The 21778-nt window shown below is 45.0% G+C and overlaps 1 protein-coding gene and 1 long non-coding RNA gene across 2 annotated transcripts in view; one reads left to right on the forward strand and one right to left on the reverse strand.

The window, feature by feature from the left end:
- Positions 1-1192, forward strand: part of ALLC (allantoicase) — a 61187-nt gene extending 59995 nt beyond the window's left edge. Inside the window, exon 12 of the mRNA XM_068279103.1 lies at positions 916-1192. Within this exon, the coding sequence (XP_068135204.1) occupies positions 916-1056 (141 nt within the window). The 3' untranslated portion in view covers positions 1057-1192. The remainder of the gene's footprint in view (positions 1-915) is intronic.
- A 16042-nt stretch (positions 1193-17234) lies between these two features.
- Positions 17235-20988, reverse strand: LOC137571364 (uncharacterized). Its single transcript, XR_011031349.1, has 2 exons — positions 20211-20988; positions 17235-18754 (listed from the first exon to the last, which is right to left on the reverse strand). It is a non-coding gene; the product is annotated as an uncharacterized lncRNA (long non-coding RNA).
- Positions 20989-21778: the final 790 nt, after the last annotated feature.

The raw sequence follows: 21778 nt of genomic DNA on the forward strand, positions 1-21778 counted from the left end.
GGGGAGAAAGGGTGTCAGCCTAAATGAACATCTGATCCAATGGGGGAGCATCTCAGTACCCACCTGAGTAAAGGATCAAGGGTAGGGATAAGGGGAGGTGTCTAAGGCCTGAGCAGGCAACCAATGATAAGGGGGTACTATGGCATCTCTGCTGTAGGTGCTGGACGTCATATAATATATGTGACTTGATCATTTCCAGGGACAATATGCAACTTGTCTTGAACACATGCCTGGACATTCCTGCTCTACACTTAATTTTAACTTTCCCACTGTAGTAACTAAAGCTAATATTTACACTACCCTATCCACTAACTTCCAAATCTACACCTAACCCTAAATTAAACCCTACCCAATACTTACCTCTCTTTCAGCAGCAGTGCCTGGCACCAAATACCTCTTTTCTTCCTTCTGTACCTGAGATTCTGCTTTCTGTAATGTAGATAATGTGTGGCACTGATATTAGTTTCCATAACAGGTGGCTACCAATTACATAGCACCCAAACCAAGCACCTCATACCAATAAGTTTGTGCAACGATTGCCCAAACTTAGTGGTGACTCTTGTTGAATCCATCTGCTTCCTGTCTGGGCAGCAGCGGTTTCAGCACAGTTTCAGTACAGTAAGCTGGGTTTTGGCCCCACCCCCTCAGTATACTGAATGACCTCTGTTCTGTTGGAGTGTCCATCCACACATCTCAATCTGTCCAATCAGGAAGCACCAGGCACAAGTCTTATAACCAAAACTTCAAATTTTGAATTTAAAAATACTTGCTAAGATAATAACATACTTGTTGAAACATTTACTGTAGGGCTTGCATGATTTTCTGCCTGGCATTTCACAGTAACAGATTCTTGGCAGGTATTTCAATTATTCATACAAATGTTGTAATAAGACTTCAATGATTTCTGTATTTTAGCTTCAGCCCCACAAAAGGCATTTCATTGAAGGGACTTTGTTTTCACTACAAGAGACTGTGACACACGTGAAGATCACCATCGCCCCAGACGGTGGTCTAAGCCGGGTACGGCTCTGGGGTTTTCCACGGAAACTATCATAAGATGGTTTACAAATTGACAAAGTATCCAAATGAAAAGTTCTGTTAATTGGTGTATTAATGTGTCAACTGCAAACCTGTCACTGAAACTTAAAAGGCAAAATATTTGTGAATGAAATAAATATTTTACCCATTCCAACAAGAACAGAAGTTTTCTGGTCATGTTCTGTTGCATTGTGGGAAATATTGTGAATCTATTTATTAATCTCCTTGGCTTTTATCCCGAACTGAGTTCGGGGTAAGCCGCCACGGAGGATTTCTCAGGCCCTGGTGGGCCAATTTGCGTTTTGTTTTTTTTTTAACACGCAGCTAGCACTTTGCTAGCTGCATGTAGTACCTGATCGCCGCTGCTCGCCGCCAATCCGCAGCGAAAGAGGGCCCCCCTGCAGACCCCTTGCGCAGCCGGCCAATCACCGCCAGGCTGCGCTATGGGGTGGATCCGGACTCCCCCTGACATCCTGATGTTGATGACGTCATCCCGATCGTCGCCATGACGACGAGGAAAGCCCTACAGGAAATCCCATTCAGAACGGGATTTCCTGATGGGTATATTCGCCGGCAGCGATCGGAAGGGTGGGAGGGAAGGAGCAGGGAGGGGGAAATCATGTAGCTAGCGCTAGGCTAGCTACATGAAAAGAAAATAGGCGAACAAAACCACCCGGGGCCGTGCGGCCGCAAATTATTCGTTCGCCACGGAGGTTAAAGGGAACCTGAAGTGAGAGAAATACAGGGGCTGCCATCTTCCTTCTCTAATAAACAATGGCAATTGCCTGACTTCAGTGCTGATGCTCTGCCTCTAATAGTGGCTGGATAGTGTAATGGTTAAGGTCTCTGCCTCTGACACAGGTAGACCTGGGTTCAAATCTCAGCTCTTCCTATTCAGTAAACCAGCACCTATTCAGTGAGGAGTTTATTGGACAAGTCTCCCTAACACTGCTACTGCCTACAGAGTGCGCTCTTGTGACTGCCTCCCAGGAGAAAAGTGCTATACAAAAAAGGAATTATTTATTATTATAAAGTGGGTTGGATCTGCCAATTGAAAACTACCAGTAGTTAGTGTAACTTAATTTTCCCCAAAATAAAAAAAAAAATACTGTAGACTGATAAGTGTGTACCCACTGTCTGCACATGCAGCGCCGGTATACCAGAAGTCGCAATAAGCACTCTTCTCCTTACAGATCGATCCACCCGCCTCCTCCCTCATAGTGATGCTCGTCATTCGGAAATGGACCCAAACAGCGCAACATTCCACTGTCGGGCTATCGGGCCAGTCACTGACATCAGCGGTATTGGGCCAGTGGAAACCAAGCAGTTCGCATCCATTTCCAAATGAGGTATCAGCCGTTGCCACAGCTATGCATTTCTACAAGGAAGGAAGCAGGTGGATTGAGCTGTAAGGAGAAGAGCTCTTACATCGGATTGGCACCTTCTGGTATACAGGCACTGGACATGGACACAAGGAATGTATACATTTATTTTTAAAAAAGAAATGTTGGGGAAATGATGTTACACTAGTACTCTTGTACCTAGCAGACACCCCTTACGAGTACTTATACAAAAAACTATACTATACTGTCCTCCCACTCAATCCAAGTTGTTCCTCAACAAGAGTTTTCAGTTGGCAGTTCCAACCCCCTTTAAGTCCCTGCCCCACAATGAGCATGCAGATTAGATACTTTGACTCTAAGCTGACTCCATTGGCTGAATGCTTCTTGCAAGTGTAACTGAAAAAATAAATGAATAAAGCCAAAAGCACAGCATGAGTCCTTACTCTGCCAGGGATGCAACTACTAAGCATGTCCTGAATCACGCCAGGTCTGGAAAAACACAGATTCCTGCAGCTAAAAAGTAAAGGTAATCCTTGAAGGATATCTGAGGTGTGTGGGGGGAGATTAGATTTACTTACCCGGGGCTTCTTCCAGCCACAAGCATTCTACCATGTCGCTTACTGCAGTTTTGCTGCCCTCCAGGGTGCTGCTGTCCCATTTGAAAGGACTCCGACCCCAGCTGTGTTCCCGGGCTGCTGCGCATGCGTTGTAGGCAGGGCCGGCCCGCTCATGAGGCGGGGTGAACCTTTTGCCTCAGGCGGCACTTCTGGGGGGGCGGCACCCGCCCGTCCGTAGGTGCGGGGGGCCGGCCGCTGAGCTGGAAGGGTAGTGGGCAGGACGGGGGTATTGGGCCTAGCGGTGGGGAGGGGGGTCGGACCCCCCCCCCCTCGCCTGGGTCCCCCGATCTGCGCTCCCCTCCAGCTTTAAATCGTTAGGAAGCAGCCAATAGTAAGAGGCACGGGCGGGGAGGACTCACCTTTTCTGCGTTCCAGCGTGCGATCCACTGACGTCACTTCCTGCAACGCCGCCCACTTATAATACAGTGGGCGGTGTACAGTGGGAATCGATAGCATTCCTTTAAAGAGTAACTGTCAGGCTAAAAAAGCTAATTTAAACCTCTATTCTCCTGTGTTAAACAGTTTAGAAGGAAGCCAAAAAGGCAATACTGAAGTTAAAAATCTCTTTTACATTGTTGTTGGATTAATAGCAAGCCTCTTTATTCCCAAGCTCCTAAAGAGGCCGCAGGTCTTCAGGCCGCATGATACTGCATTCTGGGGCTGCTTCTTCTCCCTGGTCCTCCCCTTTATTTCCCTATACCGCGCTAAGGCTGTTTTCACAGTGAGAAGTTACAGGCTCATGTTACAGCAGCCTGTATCTTGCAGCCAAGCTCACAGTACTGAAAAAATCACAGGGCATATGTTCTGTTAGAGTATACTGCAACAGTCCGGTATTGTTCCTAGCCACATGGCTAATTAATATTCACTGCACTTCTGTGTTGTCTGGATCATGAACCATTTAGGATCTTTGATCTGGATCTTTTTTGTAAGTCGAACCATCAGGAAGCAGGGTGAGGGAGGAAATGACATCACAATTGGCTTCATACAAGACAGACAAACATGGAACCTGCCATGAGCTGTCAGGAGCATCAATCTCTGCAAATACTATATAAAAATTCTGTGAAATCCAAACGTGGACAGTGAAATGCATATGTAATGTAAGTACAGCCAATATTTAGCTACTGATATATGTGGTTTTTTTTTCTCTGAGACCCTATACCTAACAGCTCCTCTTTAAAGGGTTTCTTTCACGAATGAGGAAAAAAATAAAAAGTGGTTTATGCATAAACTATTAAACATCCTTGTAAAATAGTGTAAAAAGTTTTTTTTAAAAATGAATGGTTTCATCAATATAACATGTATTGTAAATAGTGACGGATGACGGCTAATCCATTTGTTAGGGGTGGTTTTCTTTTTTACTTTCTTTTCACAACCATAACTGCTGCCTACATAGTTTTCAGTGGTATAACCCACTTCTAGCAGGAATCGCCATTATAACCCTAATAGCTGAGCTCTGCTGAGCTGCTGAATATGTGTTTACATTGTTGCTAGGCAACCAGACCCCGGGTGCAGAGACTCGTTTGTGAAGAGTCATAAGCTGCAGGGAGAATCAGTCCCATCTACACCATATGATTCTTTGTCAGATTCGATTTAATTTGATTTGATTCATTGATATGATTTGATTCAATCTGACATGTCTGATTCATGATTCGATTCACAATTTGATTCAAATTCAATCGAATCTTGAATCAGACATGTTAGATTGAATCAAATCAATGAATCGAATCAAATTGAATTGAATCTGACAAAGAATCATATGGTGTAGATGAGACTGATTCTCCCAGCAGCTTATGACTCTTTTCACAAAACGAGTCTCTGCCCGGGGTCCGGTTGCCTAGCAACAATGTAAACACATATTCAGCAGAGCTCAGCAGTTAGGGTTATAACAGCGATTCCAGTTAGAAGTGGGTTATACCACTGAAAACTATGTAGGCAGCAGTTATGGTTGTAAAAGAAAGTAAAAAAGAAACACCCCTAACAAATGGATTAGCCTCCCAGTCCTTCATAAGTCACTATTTACAATACATGTTGTATTGATGAAAACATTCATTTTTTAAAAAAACGTTTTACACTATTTTAGAAAGATGATTAAAGAGTAACTGTTAGCCCAAAAAATCAAATTTAAATCTCTATTGCAATGTGTTAAATAGTTTGTAAGGGAGCCAAAAAGGCAATGCTGAAGTTAAAAAGCAATCTAATTTTTTTACTGTGTGACTATCATTCAGCCTTTTCCCCAAGCTCCTAAGGAGGACGCAAGGCCGCATAACAGATACTGCAGAGCATGCCCATGTCTGCCCGACCCCCCTCTCCCCCCCAGGACCAGGTGCCGATGTCTGCCCGACCCCTTCTCCCCCCCCCAGGTGCCGATGACTGTCCACTCCCCCTCCGAGAGCCAATGTCTGTCTGACCCCCCAGGACCAGGTGCCGATATCTTCTCACCCCAAAAAGCTGACACGGAGAGAGAGCGGGCGCGGAGTACATCTACACACTTCCAGCGCCGCCACAGCAGCTCAGCCGCCGAGTCACATGTGAGAGAATCACGAGCAGGAGAGAGAGAGATGCACGGCGACAGGGCAAACTTGCGGTGGCGGCGCTGGAAGTGTGTAGATGTACTCCGCTCCCGCTCTCTCTCCGTGTCAGCTTTTTGGGGTGAGAAGATATCGGCACCTGGTCCTGGGGGGTCGGACAGACATCGGCTCTTGGGGGGGGGCGGACAGACATCGGCACCTGGTCCTGGGGGGGAGAGGGGGATCGGGCAGACATGGGCATGCTCTGCAGTATCTGTTATGCGGCCTTGCGTCCTCCTTAGGAGCTTGGGGAAGACTGCTAGGGGCTGGAGGAAGCCCCAGGTAAGTGAATCTAACCTCCCCTAACCCCACCTTAAATATCCTTTAACAGCATTAAATTGCACACAAAAAAAAGCTTGTGTAGCCCGGATATATGTTCTATAACATTTTTCTGCAAAGAGTTAAGTGTTTCTTAAAATTTAGTAGAAATCATTTTGCTCTGGGGTTTTTCACGAAATCTACCATGACATGGTTTACAAAACGACAAAGTATCAAAATAAAAAGTTCTATTAATCTGTGTACAGTATTATTGTGCCTGTTTGATCTATTAACTGCAAAATATGTCGCAACTCAGCTTAAAGGGACTCAGAGCAGTGCAGAAACTATGGAAAGATGCATATCATTTTAAAGCTCTCTTTCTCCTCTTTCCAATGATATATAAACCGCTGCCCTACGCCTTTTAGTTTTTGCTATTTTCGCTATTGAAATTGCTGCGGCCGCGATTTCCATCGCGAAAATAAAGAAAACTAAAAGGCGTAGGGTGACGATTTAGGTGTCGCCAGAAAGAGGAGAAAGAGAGCTTTAAAATGATATCCATCTTTCCATAGTTACATTGTATTACACGGCGACTTTTTCTGCTGAATGGAGCTGCTGACACTGGGAAAAGTGTCGTCCTGTGTAATACAAGTAACTATGGAAAGATGGATATCATTTTAAAGCTCTCTTTCTCCTCTTTCTGGCGACACCTAAATCGCCGCTCTACGCCTTTTAGTTTTCTTTATTTTCGCGATTGAAATCGCGGCCGCGGCAATTTCAATCGCGAAAATAGCGAAAACTAAAAGGCCTAGGGCGGCGGTTTATATATCATTGGAAAGAGGAGAAAGAGAGCTTTAAAATGATATGCATCTTTCCATAGTTTCTGCACTGCTCGGAGTCCCTTTAAACATAAAAGGTAAAATATTTGTGAATGAAATAAATATTTTACCCATTTCAACAAGAACAGAAGTTTTCTGGTCATGTTCTGTTGGAATAAATTGCAAAATAGCTTGTGTCACCCAGATTTATTTTATATAAAATTTTCCGCGAGAGTTTCTTAAAATTTAGTAGAAATAATTTTGCAAATTGTCAAATGTAAATACCACCTCTGTGTGTGGCTGAGCTTCCTCGGCAGACCACTCATCCATGGAACAGCCACGTAGACCTTAGATTCCTGGGGCTGGGTTCAGACAGCACTTGAACTTGTCGCAATCAGTCTATTGTAGTAAGTTTGAAGGAAAAAAACAATAAAACATATATAAAAATGTTGAGAAGCACTTATGTAGAGATCTTCCATCGAAGAGTCTGTGGCCCTTGTTCAATCCACTTTTTCTCCTGAGTTTTCTCCTAGGAGATCATTTTCATCTTTTCTTTAAATTAACTTTTCAGCACTTTGAATTTTAAAAAAAAGTACCAAAAATAGGTGAAAAAAAATGATAAAAATTAATTTTAGTATTTTCTTGCATGCTGGGGACTTATATGGTATTTTATTGATAAGATGTGAAAATATCACCTAGGCAAAAACTTTGGAGAAAAAGTTATATGGGCCTCATGTATTGTTAAGCTTAAAGAGAATCTGTATTGTTAAAATCGCACAAAAGTAAACATACCAGTGCGTTAGGGGACATCTCCTATTACCCTCTGTCACAATTTCGCCGCTCCTCGCCGCATTAAAAGTGGTTAAAAACAGTTTTAAAAAGTTTGTTTGTAAACAAACAAAATGGCCACCAAAACAGGAAGTAGATTGATGTACAGTATGTCCACACATAGAAAATACATCCATACACAAGCAGGCTGTATACAGCCATCCTTTTGAATCTCAAGAGATCATTTGTGTGTTTCTTTCCCCCTGCAGCTATCTTCCACTGAAGTGTCAGGCTATTTCTTCCTGCAGAGTGCAGACAGCTGTGCCTGTATGTAATTCCTCAGTATGTGAAAGCCCAGACAGCTCAGAGGAGGATTTATCCAGCTTGTAAAAGATAATAGAACAGAGAGAAGCTGCACTAATCTAAATATCACACAGGCAGTGTGCAGAGAGGGGCCTGGATGGGGGAGTTCATAGCAGAACCACAACACTGAAGAACTTGGCAGCCTTCCAGACACAGGCCTGACAAGTCTGACAAGAGAGAGATAAGTTGATTTATTACAGAGATGGTGATAGTAGAACGTGCTGCAGTAAGCCAGAACACATTAGAATAGCTTTTGGAACTTGTAGGATGATAAAAAACAGGATGCAATTTTTGTTACGGAGTCTCTTTAAACTCACACAAAAGAGACAACTGTAGTCACTGTAGGTGAAGCATTAAGACAGAGAATGAACACAGAAGTCAGTGAAAACTTCCTTTACCTTATACTTCCCATGAGGCTTTTGCTGGAATTGTCCTCTGAGCTGATGTACCAAAGAACCTCCTTGCCACTGTTTACAAAACCTGACAGATTTTAATTGAAAGAGATGCCCTCAGTCACAAGTGCTATCTGTAAACTGCTTCCTGTTTGAAAGATTTCATCTGTTGTTCTGAATAATTAGGCCAGGAGAAACAAGAGGACACCCTGCAATGCAATCCACTCAGGCACTATCTCTGCCGTACGTGGCAGTATAGGAAATCTGATGGGTCCCAGGGAGGCGTACGTTAAAAAGGGGCGCTGGGAAAAAAGGGCGCGGGGTTTTAAACGATAAACATGGATAACGTTTAAAAATTTAATGTACTATATTTCGTTTAAAAATAATGTTTTATAAAGTTATAAATCATTAAATAATGTGCATGAAATCGGCAATTGTGAAAACGTTAATCTTCCGTTTAAAAAGTGAAATGTATAATAACATTTAAAAAAAAAATAGTAAGTAACCCTCCCTGTACCTACCCCTAACCCCTAGACCCCCGTATTGGTGCCTAAACCTAAGACCCCCCTGGTGGTGCCTAAACCTAAGACCCCCCCTGGTGGTGCCTAAACCTAAGACCCCCCTGGTGGTGCCTAAACCTAAGACCCCCCTGGTGGTGCCTAAACCTAAGACCCCACCCCTGGTGGTGCCTAAATCTAAGACTCCCCTGATGGTGCCTAAACCTAAGACCCCCTGGTGATGCCTAAACCTAAGACTCCCCTGATGGTGCCTAAACCTAAGACCCCCCTGGTGGTGCCTAAACCTAAGACCCCCCTGGTGGTGCCTAAACCTAAGACCCCCCTGGTGGTGCCTAAACCTAAGACCCCCTGGTGGTGCCTAAACCTAAGACCCCCTGGTGGTGCCTAAACCTAAGACTCCCCTGATGGTGCCTAAACCTAAGACCCCCTGGTGGTGCCTAAACCTAAGACCCCCTGGTGGTGCCTAAACCTAAGACCACCCTGTTGGTGCCTAAACCTAAGATCCTCCTTAGTGATCACTGTATTGTGTGTAGAATAATGTTTTAGAAACAGTAAGGGATAAAATATATTACAATTTACGTTACGTACTGATCGCTTTATTTTGTGAATAATAATGTTTTACAAACAGTAAGGGATAACATTCAAAATAATGTTTTATTGAAATAGGAAACGTAAATCATCACAAGCAGTTATAAAACATTAAAAATGTTCGGGCGCCGTTGGAAAACGTTATTATTATTCTCGGGCGCCCTTTTTTCCTGTTCGGCGCCCAGTAAACGATATTTATTATAGGAGTGAATGGCTGCGCCCGATTTGTCCACTAGCCTCCTGCGCCCTTTTTTACTGTTTCCCCCAGGGAGAGCATGTCACCAGCAATAAAATGAACAGTAATTTTTCTTCACAGTTAACTACACTCAAACAATGTTTGTTTCAAGAATTCAATCAGATGTAGTTTTGATATTTTTTTTGTGTAACTCTAAGGCCCAAAATGCAGAGTATAACATTTTTGTATGGCTCATTACATTCTCTTCAGAGCTGAAAACGTTCAGAGAATTCAGTTACTATTTAAAGCGGTATTGTCACCATAAACATCAAATTTCAACAGCAACTGGTCTGAGTGTATAAAGATGCTAATCCTGCATTCAAAACTTTTTCTGCTGTTATGGTTTGGAGTTATCACATACTTTAGGAGCACTGGCCCTAGTGCCAAACAGTGCCAAAAAGTTGAATGCTGGGAGTTCTTTTGAATGCTTGGAGTTCTTTTTATCTATAATATATTCCTCCTCTTCCATTTATTTCCCTGCCTAGCTGATCACTTGTGTTTACAAGCAAGGCTGAGGTGACTCAGTGATTGGATGTGTAAATAAAAAAAAGACTCCGGGAGGAGGGCAGCTAATGAATACACAATGAGCAAGAGAAAGGAGGGAGGAAAAAAAGAGTAAGGGTGCGTACAGACATGCGACTATAGTCGTTTAAAACGATCGTTACCGACGGCATTGCCCGACGATCGTTCGTAAAAAGTGCACGAACGATCATTAAAACGACCGACCAACGAGATATGTCGTTGGTAAAGAACGATCCATTCTGCCAGATCTTTTCCAACGACCATCGTTCAAAAAGTAATGTCTGTACAACGATCGGTCGTTGATCGTTCGTTCTCAAAGCTTTGCACATGCTCAAACAGTTCTTTTTGACACTTGTGTTTGAAATCAGTTTATACATCATGTTGCGCACGCAACGCTCGTTCCAAGATCGTTCGTACACGAACGAGGTTCAAAGTGGCCTTTCTTCAAACGATCATCGGCCGATACCTCCTTTAACATCGTTCGTCGTTCAGAACGAACGATCGTTATCGTATGTCTGTACGTACCCTCAGGGAGGATATGATGTGAGCATTAGCTTGGCAAGATGGCCACTGACTAGAATAGGATTTTCTGCCTTTACTTTGTAAAATTCATGGGAATCATTACATGGATAGCACAATACATCTGTTATGTAAGTAGAGGTAGTATTTATCTACTTATATATGTGTTTTTTATTTCTAGGTTAGCATGGGTGTCGCTTGTTCTTTAACAAAAACATCTAGATGTAGGATATTTACTGATTTTGTTGGTACACCCAAGGCAGGGGTCAACCAGCAAGGTTCGCACAAAGATCTCAAGCAAAGCATTAAAGTAAAGGGTGATTCAGATGGACGGCTCCTGGCGGCTCATTTTGGCATGCTCAAACGCATTTCTGCTTCCGCTCAGAAAAACATTTGACAACGTTTGTCATTGAATCGTGCTTAGAGCCCTTGGGGAGTACAATGTTACAACCTCAGAAGCTGTATGCAGCGCTTAAGTAAATGAGGGCAAATGACGATAAACGTTCCCATTTATCTCAATTACGACGTGGTGGATCCCTAGCATTATATGCTAGGGACAATCGCTGGCAGCCATATGTCTAAACCAACCCTTAGTGTGTGCCCAAACTGAACATTCCATCTTCCCTCCTACATTGTCCCTTTCCTCATCTTTCTCTCATTCTATTTCTTAATATGTTGATCCTCATGTTCTGGCTCCTTGCGCTATACCTGCATACCTCCCAACTTTTTGTGATGAGGAAAAGGGACACTTTAAGACACGCCCCTGTCACACCTCTAATCACACTCCACCACACCTCTAATCACACCCCACCACACATCTAATCACACCCCCATCACACCTGTAACCCCACATACCACTAAAAATGTAGAAGCAAAAAAGTAATTTTAGAATTCAAACCACACTGGTCCGTTCAATTATCACTTGTTTTTCTTCATATTAACATTTGAAAGTAAGAAATATATCAACTTAAACGATGGGGAAAAGCCTGTAGCAAATTAATCACATTTTTCAGTAGACCTCACACTGCTCAGACTACAACTCATTCCACCAATAACAAACCTCACCACCTCCCCTCCCAGAACACCTACAATCTTATTGACATCCCCCTTCTTCCCAGCTCTCCCCTCCCCATGTCTGGGGCTCTATGGAACTCCCGCTCCGTTTGTAATAAACTGGCCTTTATTCATGACATGTTTATCTCCAACACTTTCACCTTCCTGGGGCTCACTGAAACATGGATAACTCCATCAGACACGGTGTCGCCAGCTGCTCTATCATATGGTGGTCTAAAATTTAGTCATGCCCCTAGACCTGGCCACAAACATGGAGGGGGGGGTGGGGATCCTCCTCTCTGATCACTGTTCCTTTAAGCCACTCACACCACTGCCCGCACTCTCATCCTTTGAAGTTCATGCTGTCCGTCTCTACTCTCCATACCACATTCAGATTGCTACTATTTACCGCCCGCCCGGTCCAGCCTCTACTTTCATTGATCACTTTTCAGCATGGCTTCTCCAGTTCCTCTCCACTGATATACCCTCTATCATCATTGGAGATTTTAATATACCCATCGATACTAATTGCCCTACTGCCACCAAACTGCTCTCTCTCACCTCCTCGTTTGACCTCGCCCAATGGTCCTCCACTTCCACCCACAAAGACGACCACACTCTTGACCTTGTCTTTACCCGCCTCTGTTCTATTTCAAGCTTTCATAACACTCCGCTTCCCCTCTCAGACCACAACCTTCTTACCTTCTCAATCAATTCTTCTCTACCGTTAACTCCTCCAACACTACACCATACAGTCACGCGCAGGAATTACCGCAACCTGGATGTGAATTCCCTGACTGAGGCCTTGGAACCTCTAAGTACCCTGTCTTCCTACACTGACCCTGAGGCAGCATCCAGTTACTTATTTAATGTAGTCTCCTCTGCCATGAATTCAGCCTTTCCACTCACCACCACCTGCCCCCGCCAAACTAACCGGCAGCCCTGGCTCACTGAACAAATCAAACAGCTGAAAAGGCACTCCAGGGTGGCAGAAAGATGCTGGAGAAAAAGCACTGCTGTAGAAGACTTCAATCACTATAAACAAACTATGCAGGAGCTCAGGGATGCCCTCACTTCTGCTAAGCAGTCTTATTTCTCCTCACTCATTTCCTCACAGTCTCACAACCCAAAACAATTATTCAACACCTTTAACTCCCTACTTCGTCCCCCACCTCCTCCCCCTACCACATGTCTGTCAGCCGACAACTTTGCATCATACTTTACAAGCAAGATTGATGCAATACGTAATAGCTTTAACGCGCAACCATTTTTACCAGCACAGCCGTCACCTATAAATTCCTTCTGTCTGCCTGCACCCTCACCCACCACTAACTGCCTCCCCCCCGCTCCACAAGACCAGTCTCCCACTCTAACATCTTTCACCACACTAACTGATCAGTGTCTTTCCTCACTAATCTCCAAAGCACATCTCACTACCTGTGCCCTGGACCCCATTCCCTCTCATCTAATCCCCCAGCTTTCCTCCTCCTTTAATCCCGCTCTAACAACTCTATTCAACCTTTCTATCTCCACTGGCACTTTTCCTTCCTTATTCAAACAAGCTATCATCACACCACTAATCAAAAAACCCTCTCTTGATCCAACTTCTCTATCCAACTACCGTCCTGTCTCGCTCCTCCCCTTTGCTTCTAAACTGCTGGAACGTCACATCCATTCAGAATTGTCTGCCTTTCTCTCTACCAACTCCTTACTTGACCCCTTTCAATCTGGATTCCGCACACACCATTCCACTGAAACTGCCCTCACGAAAGTTGCTAATGACCTACTGGTAGCTAAATCCAAAGGCCAGTTCTCCATTCTAATACTCCTTGACCTTTCCTCTGCCTTTGACACGGTTGATCATGCTCTGCTTCTGCAGACACTGTCATCTTTAGGAATCAAGGGACAAGCACATTCCTGGATCTCCTCTTATCTCTCTGGACGCTCTTACACTGTCTCCTTCTCTAACACCAAGTCCTCTCCACACCCACTGTCTGTTGGTGTACCTCAAGGCTCTGTTCTTGGGCCACTTCTTTTCTCAATCTACACCCGTGGCCTGGGACAACTAATTAACTCTTTTGGCTTCCAGTATCACCTTTATGCGGATGACACCCAAATCTATCTCTCAGCTCCTGACCTGTCCTCACTACTATCCAGAGTCCCCGACTGTCTACGTGCCGTTTCTGCATTCATGTCCTCCCGCTTCCTCAAACTCAACATGACTAAAACGGAAATTGTGATCTTTCCATCATTGCTATCTACACCCCCACCAATTGCAACCATAACGGTAGACAACACCCCAATAACCTCAACCACTAAGGCCCGCTGCTTGGGGGTTATACTTGACTCAGAGCTCTCCTTTAAACCTCACATTGCCTCATTAACCACCACCTGCTATTTCCAGCTCAAAAATATATTCCGTATCCGTCCCTTCCTCACACAAGAGGCCACCAAAATGCTTGTTCATGCCTTAATCATCTCCCGCCTAGACTACTGCAACACCCTGCTCTGTGGCCTACCAAAAAACAGGCTAGCTCCTCTCCAATCCCTTCTAAATGCAGCGGCCCGCCTCATTCACCTTTCCACACGCTCTTCTGATGCAGCCCCACTGTGCCATTCTCTCCACTGGTTACCCATTACCCAGAGGATCCAGTTCAAACTCCTGACTCTAACATACAAAGCCCTCCACGAGTTGTCTCCTCCATACATCTCCTCACTAATCTCAAGATATTGTCCCTCCCGCAACCTTCGCTCCTCCCAAGAAATTCTCCTGGCCTCTAAGCTGATCACCTCCTCTCATGCTCGCATCCAGGACTTTACACGAGCATCATCCCTTATCTGGAACTCTCTTCCACAGCCTGTACGTCATGCTCCAAACCTGGACATCTTCAAACGCACTCTTAAAACACACCTTTTCAGACAAGCTTATAACATTCTATAGCCCTTTATTTACTTATTTGTCACAATGTAATCAGAGGCAAAGAATCACTGCCTCATCCATCCTCCACCCCCTTACCTAGTATGTCCCCCACTACCCATTAGATTGTAAGCTCGCAAGGGCAGGGTCATCCTCCTAATGTTTACTGTTTTTGTAACAATATTTGTGCTGCTTGGAACTCTGCTGTATATTTGTTAGTTGTATCTATGTTCCCCTTGTCGTCTTATTGTGCTTTGTAAAGCGCTGCGGAATATGTTGGCGCTATATAAATAAAAAATAATAATATTTACACAAATCTGTATATCAGTCCTGAAAGAGGGACAAATGAGGAAGGGAGAGGGACAGAGGCGTCGGTTGGGAGCTATGCACCGGTCTTGCCTGCCTCTCAGCTACAGCATTTTATGATACCACTGTCTGATGATCTGCACTCCACCCAGAACTGGCATTAATCATCTGAGCTTTCCAGTCATCCAAGTTCTGTTTTGCTTGCATTACACATTGCTTTGACTGTCTTCCTCTCATTTTATGCTAACTGTGCCTAATGTATGCACTCCACACAGGTCTGACAGCAAACATTTTAAAGGACATCCAAGCTGAAAGATAAAAGTTAAGCTTTAATTAATGAGGCTTCTTCCACCCAAGATCTTTATCTGGTCCAGCGTTCCACTGCTCTCCAGTGTGCCACTAACCCCTCTGAAATATCCTAAGCTACAGGAGTCTGCACATGTGCATCCGCAGGCCTCTCTTGATCTCGTTCCTGTGGCCGCTTCTGGTTCTTTCAGAGGGGCTATCAGTGCACTGGAGGGCAGCACAACTGCAGCACTGGACCAGATAAAATTCTAGGGTCTAGAAGGGTCTAGAAGAAGCCCCAGGTAAGTAAAGCTTCTAGCTTAGATGTCCTTTAAACTCTGTATACATGCAAGGTGGTTTTTGGACCATTTGGGACCACCTGTGACTAGAATCTAACACGTTTACAGTGGCACCAGGCACCACCTCATCCCACCCCTATCCCCCCCCCCCCCCATACACTGGCGAGGGATCAGGACTGCAAAACATCTAGTACCAGCCAAGTCCATTGTTCTCCCTTTTTCCCCATCTGGCCCCATGTCACTCCTTCAAGCTCTGTGCTTCATCCATCTGCCCCCCTCCTGTAGGCTAGTAATGCCTATGTACAGAACTCAGCCCCAGGCTGCCATGCAAGGGATGGAGTCCTGGTCTATGTGTGTACCTGTGGTATTCTGTGCTCACTGGCGTAGCAATAGTGAAGGGGCCCTCTCTCAACGGCAGTATTAGCTCTGTGTTGGTCCTATGCCGGTAATGATCACTATAGATGCTTCCCCAGTCCCTTCTTGCACCTCTAATACACTGGTGATCCTTGGCAGGTTTTGGTGCACCATATTCATTGTTATATATGAAGTGTTTGGGAAACGCAATGAAAAACCTGCACTGGGGATCATAGTATCTTAGCTATGCCACTGTCTGTGCTGCCTGTCTCTGAATGTGAATCAGTCTCTAAATCGTTCATTATAGGGTATTGAAATCTCAAGGCAGCCTTGTGCAGATCGAGCAACGTATTGAGATAATTACTGACATCTGGGTTACTGTGTATCTGTGGTCAGCGTGAGGGGAGCATGGAAACACAGCCTGCTTTTCCTGGAATTCTGTATACAAGCCTCTGCCAATACACACATTTCTTAGGACTAAAATTTCTATGGACTTTTGTGTGCACCACTACTCCTCCTAATCTCTGAAAGTTCACATGCTGCCAAACAATCAGATAAATGCTTTTGTGCAAAGTGTCACCACAACCAATCGCCACAATTTATTATACTTTCTCTACTCACCCTGGCTGCTGCCCTAAAGGCTCGTACACACGCCATACTGTAGCATACGACAGGTCCGTCAGACCCTCCCGCTGAGCGAACTTTCTGCCGACGGTAGCACGTGTGTGCACGCTGTCGGCAGACTGATAAGACTGTTTGTGAAAGATCTGCTGAGCTTCTTATCAGTCTGCCGACAGCGTGTATACACGTGCTACTGTCGGCAGAGAGTCCGCCCAGTGGGAGGGTCTGACGGACCCGTCGTTTTCTACAGTATGTTGTGTGTGTACGCGCCTTAATCCTTCTCTCCCTCTCTCACTAAAGTACAGGCTTGCTTATCTCTGGCTAATCAGCAAATGTAATTATTGCCGGCAAGAATCTCTCTCTGTCTTCACTCTGCACCACTCCTTTTCTGCTGAAGTGATCACGTCACTGTTTCCAGTGTGATGTGTCAATTCACTAGAGGGAGGGAGGAGGGAGCAGAATCAAGACTCAGTCAGAGAGTATCTCCTGGCAATGATTACACTGCTCTCTGCAGTGAACATATACGTTTTTACACACAGGGAATGCTTGGGAATGCTTTCAAATTGTTTTTATGTAACTAAGAGTAGTTACTGAAACTTTAGTTTTGGGAATATAATCCTACTTCAACAGATTACACATTTGATTAAATAAAAACATTGAATAAAAGTCTATTAAAAAAATAGAGCCTTTCTCTATCAATTTTTGCTGAAGAAAACCTGACAGCGCTCATTGATTATCTTTATGTCTCTTCCTCCCCTCACATAAAAGACCATGCAATTCCATGTTTCAGTCTAACGTCTGCCTATTCGTAGAGTGAACTGAACTCTGATATAAGAACTACAAACAAGTATAAATGGAAAGTAAAAAATACTCTTTATTACAAATGATTGAGCATATCATGTGATAAATATGACAGAAAACATATTGCATTTGTCATTTCGGGATTATTTGAGGATAGCATTATTGACTTACAGTAGGCAAATAAGATTTGTACAACAGCGAATGTAGCCTCAGGAAACAGATTTTGTAATGAATCATGAACAGCAAATTGCAAATGGAGACGTAACATTTCTTAAAGGCTAATAGATAAAAGCACAGAACTTTCCATGACATTTAGAAAAATGGAAAATGTGAAGGACCTGATTAGAGATATTCATAAAAATATATTTTGTCCTTTATGCAGCCAACGACCTTTTGTTTTTTAAAGTGATCCCGAGCCAAAGCTTGGGATCAAAATCAGATACTCACCTGAAGAGAGAGGGAAGCCTCAGGATCCTATTGAGACTTTCCTCGGTGGTCTAATGTCCCTGTCACTGAGCGGGGCTCCCTCCACATCAGGGCCGCGCAGCCTCTCTTCTTGAAGCGTGGCTGTGCAGTATTCACGCGAGCACGGCCGCGCAAGTGCAGTAGTACGGAGCCTGCAGCTTCAGCTTACTTTGCATGTGCGGGCGGCCTCACGTGGCTACTGCTACTGCACGGCTCTAGTATGACTAGCGACGATGCCGCTAATCTTCGAGGCGGGGGGGGGGCTCTGTGACGGATAGGATCCCAAGGATTCCTTCTCTCTAGGTAAGTATCTCAATTTGTACCTGAGCTTCGGCTCAGATACACTTTAAGGTTCTCAGAACTTGAGATGTCTAATAACATTAAATTTGAAAGTCTAATCCCAAAAAAAACTTACTGCAAAGCCAACAATGTACAGTAATCATCAGGACCGGTTATCTCATAAAGCAAGGTGAAACATCTGCATCAGGCACAGAGATTACAGGGGCAGCATGTTTGCACTGTGTTTACACTAACAGCATGCAGTCAGAGTAGAAGGAGAAGCGAGAAGAGAGCGAGGTGAGGAGGTCATCATTGGGGAAAAGCAGCTTGTTGTGCTGTGTGAGGAGTCTGGCAGTGAGTGAGGAGGGGGGAGGCAGGAGAGCAGCAGAGTTTCATTTGACTTGCACAGCAGAAGGGAGGAGGTGGCACTGCTGTCCTGAATGAGGAGGAATGGAGTGGCTGAGGGTGAGCAGTTTGTTTGTCACAGACTCACAGCCAGCCAGTGTACTATTGTGTTGAGCTGCAGCATGTCATGTGAGAACAATAAATGAAACAGAGTAATTTGTCGAGTGCTGTGCGATCATTCCAAATTGGGGGAGGGAGCGGGGGCATCCACACAAGTTTGCCTCAGGAAGCAAAAAGTCTAGAACCGGCCTTGGTAATAATACAAGGTCATTTATACTTATGGTTTTGTGCATCAGTGCTGCTGTTCTATGGTGTTTACCCCAGTGGGTGGAAAAGCTTCTTTGGCAAGCTTTGTGACAAAATGACATTAATAGAACAAAAATGTCTGTTCTGGGTCCAGTGCTCTTCAATTTATTTATTAATGACCTAGTACAGTGTTTCCCAACCGCTGTTGCCTGGTGTGCCGTGCTCTTATCCCCCCTCCCGCCCGTCCCTGCGGCCGCCGCTGTTATTACCTTAGCAGCGGCCGCTCTCCCCTCTCCAGACCATGTATATGCTAGCAGCGTATCTCCGGCTGCTCTGTGTGATGCACTGATGCGGAAGGAGGCAGGGCTCGGTTACCATAGTAACGGCGATACATATCGCCGTTACAGGAAGCCGCTGCCCTCCTTTCTTCCGCATCAGTGCATCACACAGAGCAGCCGGAGATACGCTGCTTGAATATACACGCGCCGGAGAGGGGAGAGCGGCCGCTGTTAACAAGGTAATAACAGCGGCGGCCGCGGGGACGGGCGGAGGCACTAAACTGGCTATACTGGGGCACTATTCTGGGGTACTATACTGGCTATCCTGGGGCACTAAACTGGCTATACTGGGGCACTATTCTAGCTATACTGGGGCACTATTCTGGCTATACTGGGGCACTATTCTGGCTATACTGGGGCACTAAACTGGCTATACTGGGGCACTATTCTAGCTATACTGGGGCACTATTCTGGCTATACTGGGGCACTAAACTGGCTATACTGGGGCACTATTCTAGCTATACTGGGGCACTATTCTGGCTATACTGGGGCACTATACTAGCTATACTGGGGGGCTATACTGGGGCACTATACTGGCTATACTGGGGCACTATACTGGCTATACTGGGGCACTATACTGGGGCACTAAACTGGCTATACTGGGGCACTATTCTGGGGCACTATACTAGCTATACTGGGGCACAATACTGGCTATACTGGGGTACTATACTGGCTATACTGGGGCACTATACTGGCTATACTGGGGCACTATACTAGCTATACTGGGGGGCTATACTGGGGCACTATACTGGCTATACTGGGGCACTATACTGGGGCACTAAACTGGCTATACTGGGGCACTATTCTGGGGCACTATACTAGTTATACTGGGGCACAATACTGGCTATACTGGGGCACTATACTGGCTATACTGGGGGGCTATACTGGGGTACTATACTGGCTATACTGGGGCACTATTCTGGCTATACTGGGGCACTAAACTGGCTATACTGGGGCACTATTCTGGGGCACTATACTAGTTATACTGGGGCACAATACTGGCTATACTGGGGCACTATACTGGCTATACTGGGGCACTATTCTGGCTATACTGGGGCACTATACTGGGGCACTATACTGGCTATACTGGGGCACTATACTGAGGCAACTAAACTCCCTACACTGGGGCAACTATGCCAGCTATGCAGCCGCACCCCAGCCCCCCCCCCCCCCCATAGCGGCACTGTCCACTAGGTCGCGCAAACAACAATTTACCCACCGCGCGCGCGCGCCGTTCCCCGGAGAAAAATTTGGTCAGACAGTGTTCCCCGGGCCGGAAAAGGTTGGGAAACACTGACCTAGTAGATGCAGTAGTGAGCAATGTTGCTATTTTTGCAGATGATACAAAATTGTGCAGAATCATCAACTCTCAGGAAGATAGTGTCATATTGCAACAGGATCTGGATAGGGTGGCTATATGGGCACATACATGGCAGATGAAATTTCAATGTTGACAAATGTAAGGTCATGCATTTTGGACGTACTAATGGTCTAGCACCATACAAAATAAATGGGATACAGTTGGGGACATCAAACTTGGAGAAGGACTTAGGAGTACTCATTGACAACAAGTTAAATAATCGTACTCAATGCCAAGCAGCTGCAGCTAAAGCTAACAAAATTTTGGGATGCATTAAAAGGGAAATAAAAACTCGAGATGCTAGCATAATATTGCCCCTGTTTAACTCTCTAGTAAGGCCACATCTGGAATATGGAATTCAGTTCTGGGCAACACATTACAAAAAAGATATTGCAGTTTTAGAGCAGGTGCAGAGACGAGCAACAAAATTGATGCGTGGGATGGAAGGTCTTACTTATCGAGAAAGGTTAGATAAACTGGGTTTATTTAGTCTAGAGAAAAGACGCCTTAGAGGGGATCTAATTAACATGTATAAATACATCAGAGGGCAATATAATACCTTGGCGGATGAGCTTTTTGTCCCTAGGCCTTCTCAAAGGACTAGAGGACATGATCTGCGCATGGAGGAAAAACGTTTTAGCCATTTATTTAGGAAAGGGTTCTTTACAGTAAGAGTGATTAAGATGTGGAATGCATTGCCACAGGAAGTCGTTATGGCAAACTCTATACCTGCATTTAAAGGGGGCTTAGATGCTTTCCTTGCGTTGAAAGACATCCATGGCTACAATTACTAGCTAATGCCTAATGATGTTGATCCAGGGATTTTATCTGATTGCCATCTGGAGTCGGGAAGGAATTTTTCCCTTTAGGGGCTAATTGGACCATGCCTTGTAAGGGTTTTTTCGCCTTCCTCTGGATCAACAGGGATATGTGAGGGAGCAGGCTGGTGTTGTACTTTATACTGGTTGAACTCGATGGACGTATGTCTTTTTTCAACCAAAATAACTATGTAACTATGTAACTATGTAATACCTGTACCTGGTGAAAACTCAAGCATCTCATTCTCATTTCTAGGGTAGGGTCCATAGTAGTGAGTGGTGCTCCACTCCTCTCACATTGCATCTTCACCACAGCGGCCTGAAGCTAAATTTAAAAAACAAACAGATACTCACCTAAAGAGAGGGAAGGCTCTGGGTCCTATAGAGCCTTCCCGATCCTCTCACGGCCTACTCTTTCACACACTGGCTCACCCATTCAATTCCCATGTGATGGGAGGCTTCGGAAGTCTTTGGGATCCTGAGTGCTCCTGAAGACTAGCGGCTCCGTACTGCGCATGCGAGAGTGTGCGAGAGAGCGTGCTCGCGCATGCACAGTACTGAGAGGCCTATCTTTGGGAGCACTCCAACTCCCGAAGACTTCCCAAGCCTCCCACAGCAGGGGAGCCAGCAGCGGAATGAATGGACCGTAGGAGGAACGGGAAGGCTCTATCAGACCCAGAGTCTTCCC

Source organism: Hyperolius riggenbachi, chromosome 4 (assembly GCF_040937935.1).
Source record: "Hyperolius riggenbachi isolate aHypRig1 chromosome 4, aHypRig1.pri, whole genome shotgun sequence".
In the NCBI taxonomy this organism is placed as follows: domain Eukaryota; kingdom Metazoa; phylum Chordata; class Amphibia; order Anura; family Hyperoliidae; genus Hyperolius; species Hyperolius riggenbachi.